Here is an 18,242-nt window from a genome sequence, read left to right on the forward strand (position 1 = left end):
TCACACCGAAATAGAAAAATTGTGGAAACTTGACAAAGTGGAACCTATGTCAAAGATATTGAGTGCTGAAGAGATGTGTGAATCTCATTTCTATATGCATGTTTAAAACACTGAGAATGGCCGATTTATCGTCAATCTTCGATTTCGCGGAAATCCACACGCGTTGTAAGCCACATTATGGCTTACAACAGATTTATAAGCCTAGATCGACGGCTACAATACAACCAAGAGATGCGGATAGAATATATTCAGTTCATGAGAGAGTATGAACAACTTGGACATATATGTAGGGTTATGTCTGATGATTTGATGGACCCAAATTATTTTATACCCCACATTAGAGTGGTATTCGATGCATCAGTCAAGACGTCGACTGGGTTGTCCTAAAATGGCATTACGTACACTGAGCCAGTGGTGCAAAGTGACCTGTTCTCCATCTTGCTCAGATTCCGGATACCAAAATTCGTTTTCACAACTGACATTAAAAAAATTTATAGACAAATATTCACCCTTATTATGTATGTCGTAGTCGAATTTCGAGAGCAGTCGTAGTCGAACTCGAATTTACATTTCGTTGGTATTATGTAAAAAAAATGACGTGAGTGTTTTTGTAATAGACGTATCCTACATATTTTAATAAATTCTGAACTACCCAGTGATAAAAACATCAGCTGATTGAAAATATTTGAATTACAATTGCCGGCTTTTTAAACGTTTCGTAATAAAAAGTAAAAAAGTAAAATAAAAATGCTAAGTGTTGCAAATTTTTCATCTTCTGACGAAGAAGACGAAACCAATGCTTATAATCTTATTTGTTATCGCAGGCAGATAAGAATTCAGTCAAACATATTTTCCCTTCCAAGTTCAAAGTAAGTATGTTTCCTTTCACGTTTCTCCCAAATTATCAATATTTTTTTGCAGATTTGTAAGCAATTTTAGACTGAACAAAGCGTCTTTTCGGTACGTTCTAAGGACAATTTCACAAAAACTTCGTGATCCCTCCAGATCAACATGTGTGCCTAAAACTTTGCGGCTGGCAGCAACACTAAGAATACTCGCGGAAGGTAGCTACCAAAAAGGAGCAGGAAACGATTTCAACGTGGGCCTGGCACAACCCACAATGAGTTGTGTCTTTCACGAGTGCATAGATGCGATGTATAGCGAACTTTGCTCCAAATGGATTACATTCAAAATGAGCGAAAGGGAAAAGATGGAAATAAAGGAACATTTCTATGGCCAAACGAGGTTTCCGGGCGTAATTGGCTGTATTGATGGCACCCATATAAAGATTTTGGCTCCAACTCTATCAGAACGTTGGAAATACTATAATAGAAAGGGATTTTATAGCTTAAATGTGATGGTGGTGAGTAACTGATTAATATGCTATTCACAGAATTTTATAATGCAAAATTACAGGTCTGTGATCATAAACTAAGAATACGTTATATTTCACCAAGCCATCCAGGTTCAGCACACGATTCGTTGGTATGGAATGTTAGTGATCTTAAAGCATATCTTGCAGAACGATATAATAACGGAGAAAGAAACACATGGCTTTTAGGTATGATGGAATGACAAGGATAAAAACAAACTTATTTATCTATATATCTACAGGTGATGCAGGATATCCACTAGAACCATATTTAATCACCCCCTTTAGGGCAGCAGAAGAAGGCAGTGCTGAGTCTCGATTTAACACAGTACATTCAAAAGCAAGAAATATTGTGGAAAGAACAATTGGTGTTGCAAAAAATAGATTCCGCTGCCTGCTTGGTGCGAGACAGTTGCATTATTCTCCAGAAATGGCCGCGAAGATTACCGCAGTTTGTGCAGCTTTACATAATATATGCATCCACTATAAACTCGATCATAGTGAATTTGAAATCCCTTTAGAAAATCAAAATTCAGATGAAGAAAATAATGGCGACATGACAGCAACAAGTATAAGATTAAATATCATGAACACAATGAATGTATAAAAAAATTAGTTTTATTGAACACAAAATATAAAAAATAACACAAAAGGTATCCTATATCCATGGCAATTAGGAACTTAACAGCAAAATAAAAAATGGCACTATGCATAAAAACACACAAATCATAAGAACTCTTGAATTCTGGCTTTTTCTATCTCAATTTTTTGTTGTTTGAGGGTTATTTCTTCCGTTCTCAATTTCAACATGTTGGTCCTATAGTTTTCTTTATTTCTAATTTGTTCTTTGTATAGCCTAAGTTTTTCCTTTTCCATTTTCAATCGTTCTTCTTGAACTTTATAATTTTTGCGACTATACCTCTCGATTTCCGACAAACTCTTTTTTACTTCTTCATATAAACTTGTCTGAATTTTAAGCTGTTGATCCAGAAGTACATTTTTGTCCACAGTTCGTAGCTTCCTTTTTCGAGTGGAAGTATTGGGTTGGATATCCACTTCTACATTGTCCTCGCTGACGTGTCCATCAACTTCGTCCTCCAAAATTTCTTGAATCAGGTTTACCGGCGAGCTTTGAACACCGATGGATGGGCATTCTGGACTTACAATAGAATTGATTTGTAGTAGTCCTGCTACTGCCTCCTCCAAAGGTGTCAACAACTTCTGGTTGAAAATGCCTCCACCAGTTGCACGGCTTTCCATCTTATTGTGCACGATTTTCTTCTTAACGCTGCTCTTCATATCTGCCCATACCTTCATCCAACCTTCAGCCTCACGTGTGGGAGGGCCTAAACTATTCAGCTTCCTTTGCAAATTATTCCACTGCTCTTTAATGGACAACTTGTCTGTGTTTTTATGGTATCCTTTAGCTATATTTGGGTTTTGACACATAAAATCCACAAGAGCTTCAAATTGTTTTGGTGTCGTTTTCTTTATCCTTTAAATATGTATAATTGAATAATTTTAGGTAAACAATGCACAAATGTTTGATACTAAGACTTACGTTTTGCTGTTATTCATTTTTCTAATTATTTTTATTCAGTTTTTGTAATTTTTAATCTTGTCACTTGAAAAATTCTCTACGACTGTTTCTGTCGAATTTCTCGTTAAAAAACGGCATACATAATACCAAAAAATGTAATAGATTTTAAACATAGTCGCATTTCAGGCGAAAAACGACATATGTAATACCATTCACAATAAACGACAGGAATTCGTTGTGACTACGACATACATAATAGAGGTGATTGTTAAATGCCACTAATCATCAATATCAGCTAACAATTTGGAGAGAAGATCCTACTATGCCAATTAATTATTATGTCCTCAACACTGTGGCAGCAGCTCCGTACCTCGTCACTAAATGCTTGCAGAAAATTGCAGATGATAATGTTATTAGTTACCCTCTTGGGTCGAAAATGCTAAAAGACTATTTTTACGTGGATGATGGCGGTTCCGATGACATAAGGACGGCAATTGAAACTCAGAAGCAGTGGATGCATATCTTAATACAGCATGGATTCAATTTAAAAAAAAAGTGGTGCCAAGTCTTTTGAAACATATACCAAAGAATTAAGCTTAAACGTTGATAATCTTAACAGGTCTGATACTGTTAAAACACTAGGATGGTTTTCTTTGCCTCAAAGTGGTAACGTTTGTGTCAAGATGAGGCTCGCTGAAAACAGAGCCGTTACCAGGAGAACAGCTACATCAGATCTGGCGAAAATATTTGATCCTTTCGGACTGATGGCTCCTATAGTTGTTTAAGCCAAAATCTTTATGCAGAAACTATGTCAGGCGTCGCTGGATTGCGATGAACAATTGCCTGCCGCTTATCGATTATCAAAAAAGATGTAACTTAATGTATTTGCAGACGCATTGGAAAAGGCGTATGGAGCGGTAGCATATCTTAGTCCTGTGCTTAAAGACGGACGAGTCATTGTTCGATTGTTGTGTGCAAAATCGCGGGTAGCCCCATTGAAGAGGCGAGAGAGAGTCACTACCTCGACTGTAATTATGTGCGACAAACATCGCAGCAGAACTCGTATCCCGAATAAATGTTGACATCAAGCTGCAGAGTGAATTAACGTTTCTATGGGCCGACTCCGAAACTTACACTGGATTAATGAGCGGTCATCATTTAATAAAACATTTGCTGCAAACAAAATATCAACAATTTGTAATTTTGTAATTTATTTATTTATTTATTTACACCCGCACAACAAGAATATAAAATTCTTATAATTAAAGTGCGGGTAATATCTCCAACAATTGTACATAGTAAACACTTAAAACTAAGAATCTATAGCTATACAATACATCACAGATTTTGAATGAATAACATACGGAAAAAACTAACAATTGTGGCTTTGTAGATTTGAATTTAAAAGAAAAAAAAAACAAAAGTGAATTTATCAATTAAAGAGGAATTGTTAGACTTAGTTGATCCGAAAAAAAAGAAATTAAGGTAAGTATAGAAGAATAAAAATAAATATATAAATGAGTCTTAACATTCATCAACTTAATGCAGTAAAATGTTTCCAAAGCCTGGTTTTAAATGTTGCCGAGTTACTGAGTAATTGCAGATCGTTAGGAAGAGAATTCCAGAGACGTACAGCGAATATGAACATATGCCATTCAGAAACAAGCCTCCGATACATTTTGGGAATGATTTTTTTACCTCTAGTAGATCTGGCGAAATCAATAAATCCATGCAGATATTGTGGTGCCTGCGTGTAGATCAGTTTATGCAGGAAAGTAAGCGATCTTAGGAACAACAATTGGTGTAAGGAGACGCCATACAGAGATAAACAGTATTCAGAGATGGAATCGCGCCGTCTCAAGCCAAATACATAACGAGTAACGCTATTAAAAAAGGTGTTTAGCTTACGTCTACTTACCGAGTCGCAATTAGCAAACAACTCACAGCCGGAGAGAATGCCAGGAACAAGATAAGTCTTTGCCAAGAGAGACCTAACCCGCAGCGGAGTAACCGACTGAGTGTCCCAGAGAGCACGCAATTTTGAATATCCCTGACCAACAACAGAGTCGATATGATTACTCCAAGTCAGAGTGCTGTTAATAACAACGCCCAAGTTCTTTGCATGAGGAACGATTTCCAATCTAGAGTCGTTAATAAATATACCGACATCACATGAAAAACGAGACAGCCTGTTTCTGATAACCACACACTTGGACTTTCCAGGGTTGAGACACAGGCCATTGGCTTTCGCCCACGTGCTGACTCTTGACAGATCATGATTAAGCAGACGTATGTTTTCAGCAATCTCATCCCTCGGACCGCCGATATATATTTGTACATCGTCAGCGTACATATGTACCTCACAAAAAGACAATTGACCCGCCAAGTCGTTACTGTACAATGAAAAGAGAAGAGGACCCAGAATTGATCCCTGAGGAACACCTTTTGAAACAAGCAGAGGTGCCGATAGAGAAGACTTATAACTGACGGACTGAGTGCGGTGTGACAGGTACGACAAAATAAGACGAACGGACGTAGAGGAAAAATTGTAAAGATGTCTCATCTTATCACATAACAAGGAATGATCCACAGTGTCAAATGCCTTAGAATGGTCAAGAAGAACAAGGAAATTTATCTTGTCATTCTCCAAATTGACCCTGATCTTCTCAGTGACCTCTGCCAAGGCAGTTACGCAGCTGTGGTAAGGTCGAAATCCGGACTGTCTCACATATAACAAAGAGTTCTCGTTGACAAAAGACGACATTTGCAAATACAACAATTTCTCAAAGACCTTTGACAAGTAACAAAGAATCGCAATTGGTCTATATTCTAATCCAATTCCCGACCTTGGCTGAACAATGGCGACAAGTAAGAAATAAAGATAATCAGGCTGATATCCTATCAAGAGGTCCTAAAGCTGCAGGCTTGTCTACATGTAATCTATTGGGTCCATTATGTATTGCAACTCAACTACAGTTGAGTTGCCAGGAGACAAAACCACGAAGTAAAGATTAGTATAATGTTGGAAATTTTTGCCAATTTCATTTAATATCAGTACTTTTAACGTTCAGCTACTAAAAATTTTGTAAAAAAGTACGTAATTCAAATATGAATATTTCTATAACGAAATTGACTGTTGGCAACGCAACTGAAGTTGGCTCGCCAACGATAATCGACCCATATGGTTATATGGTCCGCTCTTTAAAGGAAGATTCATGGTCATCACCATATCGCCCTCAGTTGGCTATTTCCACAGAAAGTTGCTCCCGTGTCAGCAGCATCCATAGCATCGTGACCATAATTTACAGTATTGAACAAAAAATTCATTCAAAAGGATCCTTGGATACGTCATCAGATTTGCAAGGAATTCATGGATACAAAACTCGCAACGACCAAGGGAAATAACATTAACACCAAGGGAGCTGGACGAATCGCAATTTTTAATCACAAGAACAATTCAGGGCTCTGAATTCTCACCGGAAATTAAACAGCTTCGTAAGCACAGCTAGGTTGATGAAAATAGCTCCATGTGTAGCGTATCACCGTTCCTCAATAAAGAAAGTATACGCCATGTTGGTGGCCGTTTAGAATAATCAAATCTTCATGTTGATGCCAATCATCCTATGATATTGACGTGCAACGACCCACTGGTAAAGCTTTTGTTTATCCAAATACACGAAGAAAATAGACGTTGTGTAGCGCACGCATTCCTTAATGAAATTAGACAACTGTTTTGGCCAATCAAAGGAAAAATAATAGCACGATCAGTTATGCAAAGTTGTACAACCTTCCACGGTCTCGAATTGTTCCTGCCGAAATTTCTGGATTCATCACAAGGTCAGAGGTAAAAAACCAACAAAGGCCTACATAGCAGTCTTTTGTTGTTTTGCAACAAAGGCTGTGCATTTAGAATTGGTATCTGATCTGTCCACAGAGTCATTCATTGGCGCACTTTAAAGATTCATTGCTCGCCGAGGTCAGTGACAAAGTATATATTCAGAGTATGCAACCAACTTTGTGGGAGCTAAGAACCAGTTGGCAGAACTAGCCGAAAACATATATTCAGACAAGGCAACAGAAAATATAAATTCCGCGTCCAGCTCAAAGAGTATGTGTTCATTCCAAGCAGAGCTCCACACTTTGGGGGGCTATGGAATGCCGCTGTTAAGTCCGCCAAACATTTGTTGTTACGCAGCGTTTCTACTGAATCCTTAACTCACGTAGAAACAGAGACAGTAATTACGGAAATAGAAGCTATACTGAATTCGCGCCCTGTAACATCCACTACCCCCGAAGCACTAACTCTTGGTCATTTTCTCATTCTTGAGGCACTGACATTTCAAGTCGACAGCCATGCGGAACCACTGAAACATCAACATTGATCCACTGAAAGCTGGTCTTCTACTTAAATGAGTGAATATTTAAATGAACTTTAACAACAACGGCTGCCAATGTTAAAGCTAGAGGCATGGTTATCATTACAGACGATAATCTACCTGTAATGAAGTGACTATTGGGAAAATTTGTCATGTCCACTCTGCCGATGATGGCTCCGTTAGAGTTGCTGAAGTAAAAATTGCTACTGAAGTGTTTAAACGACCAATTTATCGACTTGCATGGATGCCGATAGAGAATACCTCTGAATCCTACAAAGATTATGTCGATAACGCTGAGAAGAAACAGATCGCTACATCTGACTATGATTGTGTTGATGAAATTGATTACAACTAGCCTGAACGGAAGAAAAGCAGATTACCTCTAAGACATTACCTTTTTTGCACTATTACTAATTTTTCCCATCATTTCCGCAAATCAAATAAATATTACAAGATTTGGAAACAAAATAGGAGTTCACTTCGAAGAAATTGGAACTACAAGAATTGCTACAAGTCAATGGAATCTTGTTGTTTAATATGACTACTGGGCAGATACAAGGTTTTTATCTGACGGACTTAGCACACTACAACACATATGCAGCATGGTGTAAATAAATGAATTTTGTCTCCACAATGTAGAAGACCTCCAACATACCGAAGAAGACCTGGTTTTAAAAACAGATTACTGCAGAAATCACGAAATCAAGAGGTGCCACACACGTAATTGGAAATATTGCCAACTTACTTTGTGGTTTTTTAAACTCAAAATAAGCAGACTAGATGTCATCTACAATAAAAACTATGAAAGACGAGGACTCCTTAAAGATCAAACTTCTGCTAATAATTCCACTATAAACGTTGTGAAACCAAACACAATTTTAAAGAAATTTAAAAGAGGGTTAACGAAATAAGCAAGGGAAAAAATTCTTCACAGACATACACCAAGCCGACTTACACCAAGTAAAACTATTTCAAGCCATCAATCTCAACATGATGCAGTTCTCATTACTTAAGGACAGAGTTCGACGGATGCAAAAATGTATTTTAGACGCTTTAACTGATTTCCATCATGGGAAGATCAATCCGTTCTTACTAACCCCAACTCAACTTCAAGCCGAGATAAAATAGATTTAGACTCACATACCAAAGTAATTAAGGCTGTCGACTTATCGATGATCACGTAGTGTTTACTATAACGCTACCCCTGGTACAACCTTACTTTATTCCAGTACCCAACCAGATAGGTGACTCATTAGCAGTAATAAATATTTGTGACCCAATGTTGGCGGTTAACATCGAACAAAGACATTAATTTCCAGTTGCGTAAGCACAATTGCAGAAATATGATGTGACCAATTAAGATTTGTTTATATGTTATGGTGTGTACCTACAAATCAATTTGTTACAGAACAGAACATACGCGAATTGTCCATTGACGACACTCCACACAAATATATCATGGATACCTTTAAAAGGCCAAAACCAATTGATGTATGCAATACTTCTAGATGCACGAGTTACAGCGGTATGCGAAAAGAATATCATACCTCTTAGCTTAGAAGAATCGGGAATTTTAACATTAAAGCCAGAGTGCATCCTCTAGCATGGTTTTATCCACCTAAGAGGCCAACAGAATATATCATCCGTTCTAAAATCATCATATACCATCTTGGACATGTCGTAGAATTAATGAGGCTTTACCATTCCCTTGATGACACTATCGGCAAAACCAACGGTAGTGACTGGTCTGTATTAGACCAGTTCGCCAAGCTTTCATCCATTCAACTCAAGATAAGGTCTATGGAAAGGCCAACAATGGGCACCACTTCCATCACAAACATAACATATCGGTAGCATATGCAGCATTAATCTTCGGTATATTTATATCCAGATATCTACTTTCTAAGAAGTCTACAACAACTATACGACAGATTCAAACAAGCACCGATGGACCAACACCAACTCCAAGGCATATCTTTAGTATAAATATTTAAACAATTTTGTATTCCTATATATTTTAAGCTATTAAATTATTTTGTTAACTACAAGTAGTTATGATGTCTTTCTACGTCAAAATTGTAGATCATAAGTATCTTCATATATACAAATCTATACTTATATTATATTTTCCTTCGGCATTCTTCTTTACAATTTTTTTCATTCTTTTTATAATTATTCGACTGAGTAGTCAACATGGGGAATAATGTTATGTCTTTGTATAGTTTTAAAATTCTTTGTTTGCAATATAATATGTTTAGTCGTTCATTCCATATTTCGTAATTGTTCTACCTACTTGTGAGCTTGGTCAACAATGACTGAAATTCAATTCTCAAGTCAGCGAAAACGTTTTGATCGAAATATGAAATGCATCAATATGCAGTGTCAGAAAATGTTGTTCAATGCATAGGGAATTAGGTTAGTTACTTATTATAAATAGCATGAAATTTCAATAAAATATTGTCACTGTACACAACTGAATTTGACAATTGCGTTTTCATTGGCTTCTAGTTAAATGTGCTGAAAAGTAAAAAAAAAACCCTTATGTTAAACCAATAACTAATAGGTATTAATACCAATACCAGTTCGGTAAGAAGGTAAGCACCAACTGGTACTAATCATTTTATGTTTCATCCATTCCATGCGGTATTGTTTTTGTACAATACGGTGTTGCTTTACTATCAATACCGTATGGTACTGAAATGTGCACGTTTGCTATCAACTTTTCTCTGGGTGTATGTTATATAGCTTTCCTGTCTTCTCGACATTTTTACTTTTGACCAATCTTCAATTGTAGAATTGTTTTGTTAGCATCACTGTCGAATAACACAACTATGTATTCGATTATCAATTAGATCTTAAGTGTGAAGAGAAAAGATGATGAAATTAAATAAGTGACGGCAAGAGTACAACATCATCTGGTGTGATTGAGCTTACTGAAAAGAATATTGTGGAATTAAATAGGAAAAAAAGAACTTTAGAAAAGACCAAATCTTCCGAAAATAGAAGAAAAGGTTTGAAAGAGAAAACAGATTAAGATCTGAAATAATTGTGGAAAACAAAAATAAATACATAACAAGAAAATAGGACACTTTAAAGATGAAAAAATTACAGCTGAGTTCAGGAACCAGGGAATCGAATACCCCGAAACGGCGTTCATCCCCAGTTGAGGTAACTCCAGAAAGATGAAGTTGGTGAGAATAACATTGCTAATAGCACGGCGACAACTTCAAAGCAGACAGAGAATACAGCACAGGTTGACGCTGATGCACTTGCCCAACAACTTGTGAAAAGCTAAAGATTTTAAAACTACAAAACAGAAATATAGGAGTTGCAGGAACAAAGGTGTAAAAATTCAAGAACAAGGGCTGAATTACCGCATACGTGAGCGAGTAAAATTTTTTGAAATCCATCTATTATGAATTTGCATTTCCTTATTGAAACGCAATTTTTGAAATTTAGGAACGCGAATGTTTAAATTGATTATAATTTATAAAAAATTTTAAATATAAATGTGCATAAAAGTGGTATAATTTCCATTAAATACGAGGTGAAATTAAATTTGATACGAAAGCGCACTCCATCACGTATGTGTTAATTCGGTTGCAGATATTGAGAGCGTAATACCCAAGTTAACTGGCGACAATGCAAAATGGTTCTTGGCTGCCCAGAAGCAGAAAATTTCTTGTTTGCACGTCGTATGATGCCTGGAAGCGCCATTTTGTTTATATGTATAACAACAGCACGTAACAGGAATGAGTACAAAGTGGAATTATGTACAGAATTTAAAAGAAATGTTGAGGCCAAAGATATTCCCAAAAAATTGGATAATACTACTGTCTTACCATGCACGAGATTTCGGAGGATGCGATTTCCGATAAGCCAGATGGGATTGGTTGAATACCTAGGCAAATTTATACAAGGTAAAGTCATTAGCCAAGCTGATGAAATTTTCTAATTCCAGAGTGTATCTAAATCCTACTAGAACGTTAAATGCTTTGTTTGGATTTTAAATGTGTTTTACATTTTGTTTCTTTTTTCAAAATTTTATCGTTTGAATTTATAATTTACACGTTTATAATTTTAACTCTTTTGGTCTTGTGGCTGCTACACATGATAATGCAAATAAAAACTAGAATGTCAATTAGGAATTGATCTCGTTTTTGTTGGGCTAATGACTTTACTTTGTATAAATTTGCCTGGGTTGAATATATTATGGATGGCATAAGAGACAAAACATCAACAATGTCTATATTTTATAACGTATGCACAGTGGTAGAATTTAAAAAGAACATAACGAAATACGAGAAATTTTCAAAAGGGCGGAACGAGCAGGGTGCTCTTCCGCCAGTAGTCCAATTCCAATTAGTTCGGAGTTTGGTCATTATGCTACTATCTGCCAAAAGGAGAAGAGACCTATCGACTAAAGGGTAAAGGGTAATAAGATGATAGTGAGGGACAACTACCCGATCCCATTAATAGAGGACTGCTTAGAGCATCTCGAAGGGAAGTCGTGGTATACGATAATGGATCTGAAGTCGGGGTTTTACCAGGTGAGATTAGAAAATGACTCTGTAAATATACCTCGTCCGTAGTTCCGAATAGACAATGAGTTCTTATGGCTACCTTTATTGTAGCCGTTGAGTGAACGGACGTGTTTTTATTTCGCTCCTCAAAGAAAAAAATGTATATATCCGTATCTTGGAATAAGTACTACCTATTACAAAAAAAAATTTTAAAGCCTTTTGGAGTACGCTAGAAATGGACTCCAAAGACTCAACATCTGCGGTGATGGTGTCAGACTGTAGCGTGTTTTCCTCCCCTCCTCCCCGCCTTAGCACCAGTAGTAGAGAGTAAGGCTTCAAGTGCACAACTAGTCGTCGGATAAACCTGGGGGATGCACAATTCGTCGCCAGCTTTTAACTTAAGGTGGTGTTTCTGACTCGGATTCAGACAGCGACTGTGTCAATTAAACAGTCATCGCAGTGGAATCGAGAGATGATGGCATCGGGATGACGGCAGAAGTGAGCGATTGATTTGCTCAGCTCACAAGCAGAACGAAAAAGCGATCCGGTGCACGGCGAAGGAGACGGAGGAGTATGTACCGGCAGGATGCTGGAAGGGATAGAACTGACATTCCAAGCACTTCTACGGAAGCTAGAAAAAAAATCAAATCTCCCGAAGAGCATAACACTGCTAAAATACTGAAGAAGAAAAAGTGCTCCCCGCTTTCAAGTACTCTGGGAAAACCAAGCCAGACATACCGCAATGGAGACTCAAGACAGTGTCTAGCGGAAGTAGACAAAGTTGGAACAGAAACGAAGGAAGCGCGTTCGGTCCCTGAGTCTTCATAGAGGACTGTGACTTCCAAAAGGAGGCCAAAGTCACCACGGAAGGGAGAGATGGTTGCTGAGAATGGTAAGGAGCCGCCCTCTTATGCCAGAGTGGCAAGGAAGCACAACAGAGATGAGCTGACTTATGCAGTCATTAATATCGGCTGTGTATCCGGAAGGATTCCACCAGATCATCGGTCCCAAGTGGAGGATCTGGTTAACGATCAGATTTTTGAACATGTGTTGAACTCTGTAGAGGGTTCAGCCATGCAAATTATGAGTTGCGAGTTAAGAGGTGAGAAAGATGGATATCCCGCAGCCCACAAAGGCTACGGTCTTCATCAAGGGATGGGGCAGTAAATTTGCGACGGAACGCATGTTGAGATTCTTGGGGAAGCAAAACGAAGGTTTGGTCGCTATTCGGTATTCCACAGGGAGGAGAAGGAGGATGGAACTCTCTTTGTGGTTGGCAATGATCAAGTCTCCGTGAAAAGTTTGGCTAAGACTAAACGCATGGCGCACTACGGGAACAAAACTGTCTTTTTCAAGATTGGGAAAACAAGGATAGGCAGAAATTTTCTTTCTGCGACATCAGGCCGTGCAGTGGCAGGTGACTCAACGCCGCCCAACAATCAGGGCGCCGATAACGAGACAATCACGGCATCTCTTAATATTGGAAAGACTAGGAGAAGCAATGATCCTAATTCTAAAATATCAGGCAGTGCAGTGGCGAGAGACCCAACACAGCCTAACAAACAGGAACCGGACGACGGACCCATCACCGACGAAGATTCGGAATACTGGGATAGGTGAAGATCCTAATATTGAAACATTTGGCAGCGCAGCCACAGGAGACTCAATGCAACCCAACGAACAGGGAGCCGATGATGGTACCATCACCTACTTCTAAGAAGCCCATTTACTTAAGATTTGCAATTTGCAAGATATGCAAAGATCCTAGTATTGAAACATCAGGCAGTACAGGGAATGGAAACCCAATAAAGCTTAACGAACAGGGACCTGACTATGGAACCGTTAACGACTTTATAAAAAGTCGGAAGACTAGACTAGGCAACGAACCAAAAACGATGACATCAGGCAGTGCAGTGACAGGAAAGTCAATGCAGTCTAAAGAACATGGAGCAGACGATGAGATCATCACCGACCCCAAGATGCCCATTTACTGGAGGAACAATGATTGAGGTAATCCAGATAAACCTTCACCGGAGCGAGACTGCTTCACACGCTCTGATGGAGAAAATCAGCAAGGGCAAGATTCATATTGCCTTAACCATATGAACTACCAATTATTCTATGCTAACACTTGTACTCGGCCGAGGACCTGCGTTATTTGTCATAAAAATTTGAATTATATGTTTTCCCCAGAGTTGTCAACATCGGATGCAACAATGGTGAGACAGGGAGACGGTGAAGCATACCTGGCATTACTTTATCTGCCTTTCGACTCTCCGACACCGCCACCCACGTCGGAGCTGCAACGGCTGGCAGATGTCTTGAATACTAACGACCTAATAACACTTAATATTGGTAACACTGCTACCTTTGTTAATAGGATTAGGAAGGAGGTATTAGATGTGACGATATGTTCCGAAAATCTGATCGATGAGGTTCAGAATTGGAGGGTCTCTATGGAACACTCTTTCTCTGAACATCATTACGTTAGGTTTAGAATAGCACGGCCAGCGCCGAATCCGATAAGCTTCCGGAATAAGTTGAAGACCAACTGGACAAAATTCAGATGGCTACTCAGAAGAAGACTTGGGCGAGATAATTTAGATTGTCCAAGCATAGAAGACATTGACGAAAATGTCAACAGGATTACAACTGCACTGGTGGGTTTCTTCGAAGGCAGTTGTCCTCTTCGGGAAAGGAAATCAGCCCAAGAAAATCCCTGGATGACCGGGGAGACTTTTTAACAGAGCACGTCGTAGAAAGGCGGAAGTTTATTGGAATGGGTATTACACACGGCTCAAGGAATACAATAAGATTACCAGAGCGGTAAAACGTGCCTCCTGGAAGCTTTTCGTCGACCAGGTCGATATCGTTAATGACGCCGCCAAGATAAAAAAGTTTCTCTCAAACTTTAGAAGATGGCATGGGAGTGAGAGCAGAGACAACGGAGGACATGTTGAGGCTTTTGATGAAAACCCATTTTCCACAGGATACGAAGGGACTCACGCAGACACCGGAATCTTGGAATAATGACGTTAATCGAAGGTTTATAATAACGGAATTTATGGTGAAGAAATCCTTGAGGAGCTTCAAACCATTTAAGTCACCCGGACCTGATGGGATATTTCCGGCGTTACTACCGAAAGAGGCAGAATTTTCACGGCGTGTCTAGGACTTGCATATACTCCGAAAGCCTGGCTGGAGGCAAGGGTGGTGTTTATACCCAAGCCCTGCAAGGCAAGTTATGCGACACCAAAGGCCTACGGACCCATAGGCATTACATCCTTTCTACTCAAAACCATGAAACGTATTGTGGACACCATGATAAAGAGTATGATATCAAACTGCTCAAATACAAACAGCATGCCTATGTCAAGGGAAGGTCGGTGGAGATTGCCTTGCACGAGGTTGTGCATAAAATACAAGAATCCTTCGATGCCAAAACGTACACACTGGCGATATGCATTGACATCGAGGGGGAATTTAACAATGTGCGGACCGACACATTGATCCAATCCTTAGAACAGTACCGGCGTTACTACAGAAAGAGGCAGACTATCTGACGCCTCGTCTGGCCAAAATTTTCACAGCATGACTAGGACTTGCATATACTCCGAAAGCCTGGCAGGAAGAAATGCTGGTGTTTATTGATATCGAGGGGGCTTTTAACAATGTGCGGACCTACGCACTGATCCAATCCTTAGAACAGTACCGGGTTGACCCGGTCCTCAGAGACTGTATAAACCATATGCTAAGGAACAGGTGGATAAATTGTGTGTCGCATGGCATAAATATAAGGGAGAAAGTGGCACAGGGCACAGGGGGGCATTTTATCGCTACTCCTATGGGTGACCACCATAAATGACCTATTACGGATGCTGATTGAGGAGGGATTTGAACCCGTCTGCTACGCAGGCGATGTTATAATACTTCTTAGGGGTAAGGATCCGAACGACTATGCAGAAGGGCCGAAAGGGTCTTGCATATGGCATATGACTGGGCTAGACCCAGAGGTCTAACGTTAACCCAGAGAAGACTGAAATATGTTCACGAGAAAGACGAAGGTGGGCCAATTTAACGCACCACGTTTCCTCAATAAGACGATTTCGATATCTGACAAGGTCAAATACTTAGGTGTGATCTTGGACAGGAAACTGAATTGGAAGTCTTACATTCAGGAGCGTACTGAGAAGGCTCACAGATGTTGGGCATTATGTAGACGGGCCGCAGGCTCGAAATGGGGCCAGAATCCTAGGATAGTCCACTGGCTCTACAGGAGCGTGATTAGACCAATACCTTCTTACGTCTCAGTAGTTTGGTGGACTGCTATGGAGAAAAAGTGCAACATAAGGACCATACAACAGGTTCAGAGAACATGTTGTCTTGGCATAGGCGGAGCGATGAGGACCACGCCCACTAGAGCACTGGAGACTATTCTAGATACCATGTAAAGCAGCCACTGCGGCTATGAGACTTAAGGCGATGGGAGAATGGATTAAGGATGGGAGCAGCTCATATATCGCGGTATAATCCAGGCGAAGATAGGAAACCTGGAAGGAAGGAAAGAGGTTCCCGATCGGATACCTGAGATGAACCTTGACGTCGAGTGCGAGGCACTGCTGCCATCGGCACAGTCTTGGATTGACAGAACCCTAGTATTGCCATCTGGAAGATCATGTTACGCGGATGGATCAAAGCTAGAGGAGAGAGTGGGCCTTGGCGTTTACATTGAGAACCCAGGGACTGAGATCTGTTTTAAACTGCCTGACTATAATACGGTCCTGCAGGTGGAGATCCGGGCGATCACGGAATGCGTGAAGTGGTGTGGTGCTAAGGTGAGGACGTCGAGTGTGAATCTCTTTACCGACAGTAAAATTGCCATAAGGGCAATAACAACCAGGACGGTAAGGTCACGAACAGTCTTGCAGTGTAAGAAGGAGATCAACGCCTTCTCTGAGGATGGCAAAATCCGCATCGTTTGGGTGCCGGGCCATAACGGAGTAGGGGGAAATGAAAGGGCAGATGATTTAGCGGTGAAGGCCAGAGGACTGACTCCAATAAACTTGGTTAATCTGAAGTCTTTCGGGTCAACGCAGTCCGACTTAAGGGAGTGGGCGACGAATGCGCATGCAACATAGTGGAAAAGCGAAACGGTCGGTAGGACCGCGAAAATTCTATGGGGTGATCCAGATCGTGAAAAGACGAGGCTATTACTGAAAGGAAGCAAGAAGGAGGTTAGTATAGCTATTGGTATCATAACGGGACACATAGGACTACAAGCTCACTTATGTAAAATCGGTGCAGCAAGTGATAGCATGTGTAGGGCATGCGGGGAAAATGATGAGACGTTGGAACATTTCGTTTGTCATTGCCCGGCTTTCGCATCCAACAGATATCGGTACTTAGGTGGAGACACCTAAGTACCAACTTACGGGAGTGGTATTGAAAACAATTAAGGATTTTGTAAGTAGCACGGAATTCCTAACTTAAAATTTTCTTTTTAGGGGTTGCTTTATAGTTTTTAGAGTGCACAACAACACCCTCTTTTCGACCTAACCTAACCTAACCAATAGCTACCTTTTGGACTGAAGAATGGACCGGCTATTTTCCAAGGATATTTAGGGAATTTTTAGATCGTAACGAAATAGTTATCTAAATGGATGATTTGGTAATTGCCTTGAGGCCTTTGGAGGAGCATAAGTTGCATAAGTTTTTGAAACTTGAGAATTATAGCTGTACTATAGTCAGGACAAGGATGGGTCATGTGGATCGAAATCAGGGACAAGGATGGGTCATGTTGATCGAAAAGGATAGTGTGGGTGTAGTTGACTATTGAGTCCGAAGATATAGATTTCCAATCGTGTGATGCGCTGTCAAGGGACAAGGAGAAGGGGACAAGAAGGCTAATTGAAAACAAAATTAGAGAAAGGGAATGTGAAGGATTTTGACATAGTGAATGGTGTTGTGTATACTAGGACGAAAGACGGATTGCGGTTTTATGTTCTAGTAGGGATCGAGAGACCTCTACTGATTTGCGCATATGAAGGAGAAGATAGGAGAATATCGTAATTGTTTAAAGTGTATTATGTATTCAGCCCCGCATAGACCTAACGCCAGAAATTTGCATAGCATCCGAAAGAGCCTAGGCCTTTCCACGCAATTCATTTGGATCATTTGAAACCACCACCATCACTTCAGCCTAAAAGAAAGCTTATTTTGGTAATTGTAGATGCATTTACGAAATTCGTTAGATTGTACCCGGTTTCTAGGACGAGCACTAAGGAAGTTAAGGTAACATTATTGAAATATTTCGATTAATACAGTCGGCCAGTATGATTTGCAGAAGTTTTCAGAGATTTTATCGGCAAGAAACATTGGCCATGTGAAAATAGCAGTGGACTCTCCTCAAGTGGACAATTTGAAAGAGTGAA

At 39.7% G+C, this 18,242-nt stretch overlaps 2 protein-coding genes across 2 annotated transcripts; one reads left to right on the forward strand and one right to left on the reverse strand.

Annotated features, from left to right (window-relative positions):
- Positions 1-101: 101 nt before the first annotated feature.
- LOC131997926 (putative nuclease HARBI1) lies at positions 102-1,979 on the forward strand. The gene is made up of 4 exons (XM_059369807.1): positions 102-869; positions 922-1,363; positions 1,417-1,561; positions 1,615-1,979. The coding sequence occupies exons 1-4, from the start codon at positions 748-750 to the stop codon at positions 1,977-1,979; spliced, it is 1,074 nt and encodes a 357-aa protein (XP_059225790.1). The 5' UTR covers positions 102-747.
- A 119-nt stretch (positions 1,980-2,098) lies between these two features.
- LOC131997927 (uncharacterized) lies at positions 2,099-3,154 on the reverse strand. The gene is made up of 2 exons (XM_059369808.1): positions 2,934-3,154; positions 2,099-2,867 (listed from the first exon to the last, which is right to left on the reverse strand). The coding sequence occupies exons 1-2, from the start codon at positions 2,948-2,950 to the stop codon at positions 2,099-2,101; spliced, it is 786 nt and encodes a 261-aa protein (XP_059225791.1). The 5' UTR covers positions 2,951-3,154.
- Between the last annotated feature and the right edge of the window lie 15,088 nt (positions 3,155-18,242).

The sequence above is a fragment of the Stomoxys calcitrans genome, chromosome 5 (assembly GCF_963082655.1).
Source record: "Stomoxys calcitrans chromosome 5, idStoCalc2.1, whole genome shotgun sequence".
Classification (NCBI taxonomy): domain Eukaryota; kingdom Metazoa; phylum Arthropoda; class Insecta; order Diptera; family Muscidae; genus Stomoxys; species Stomoxys calcitrans.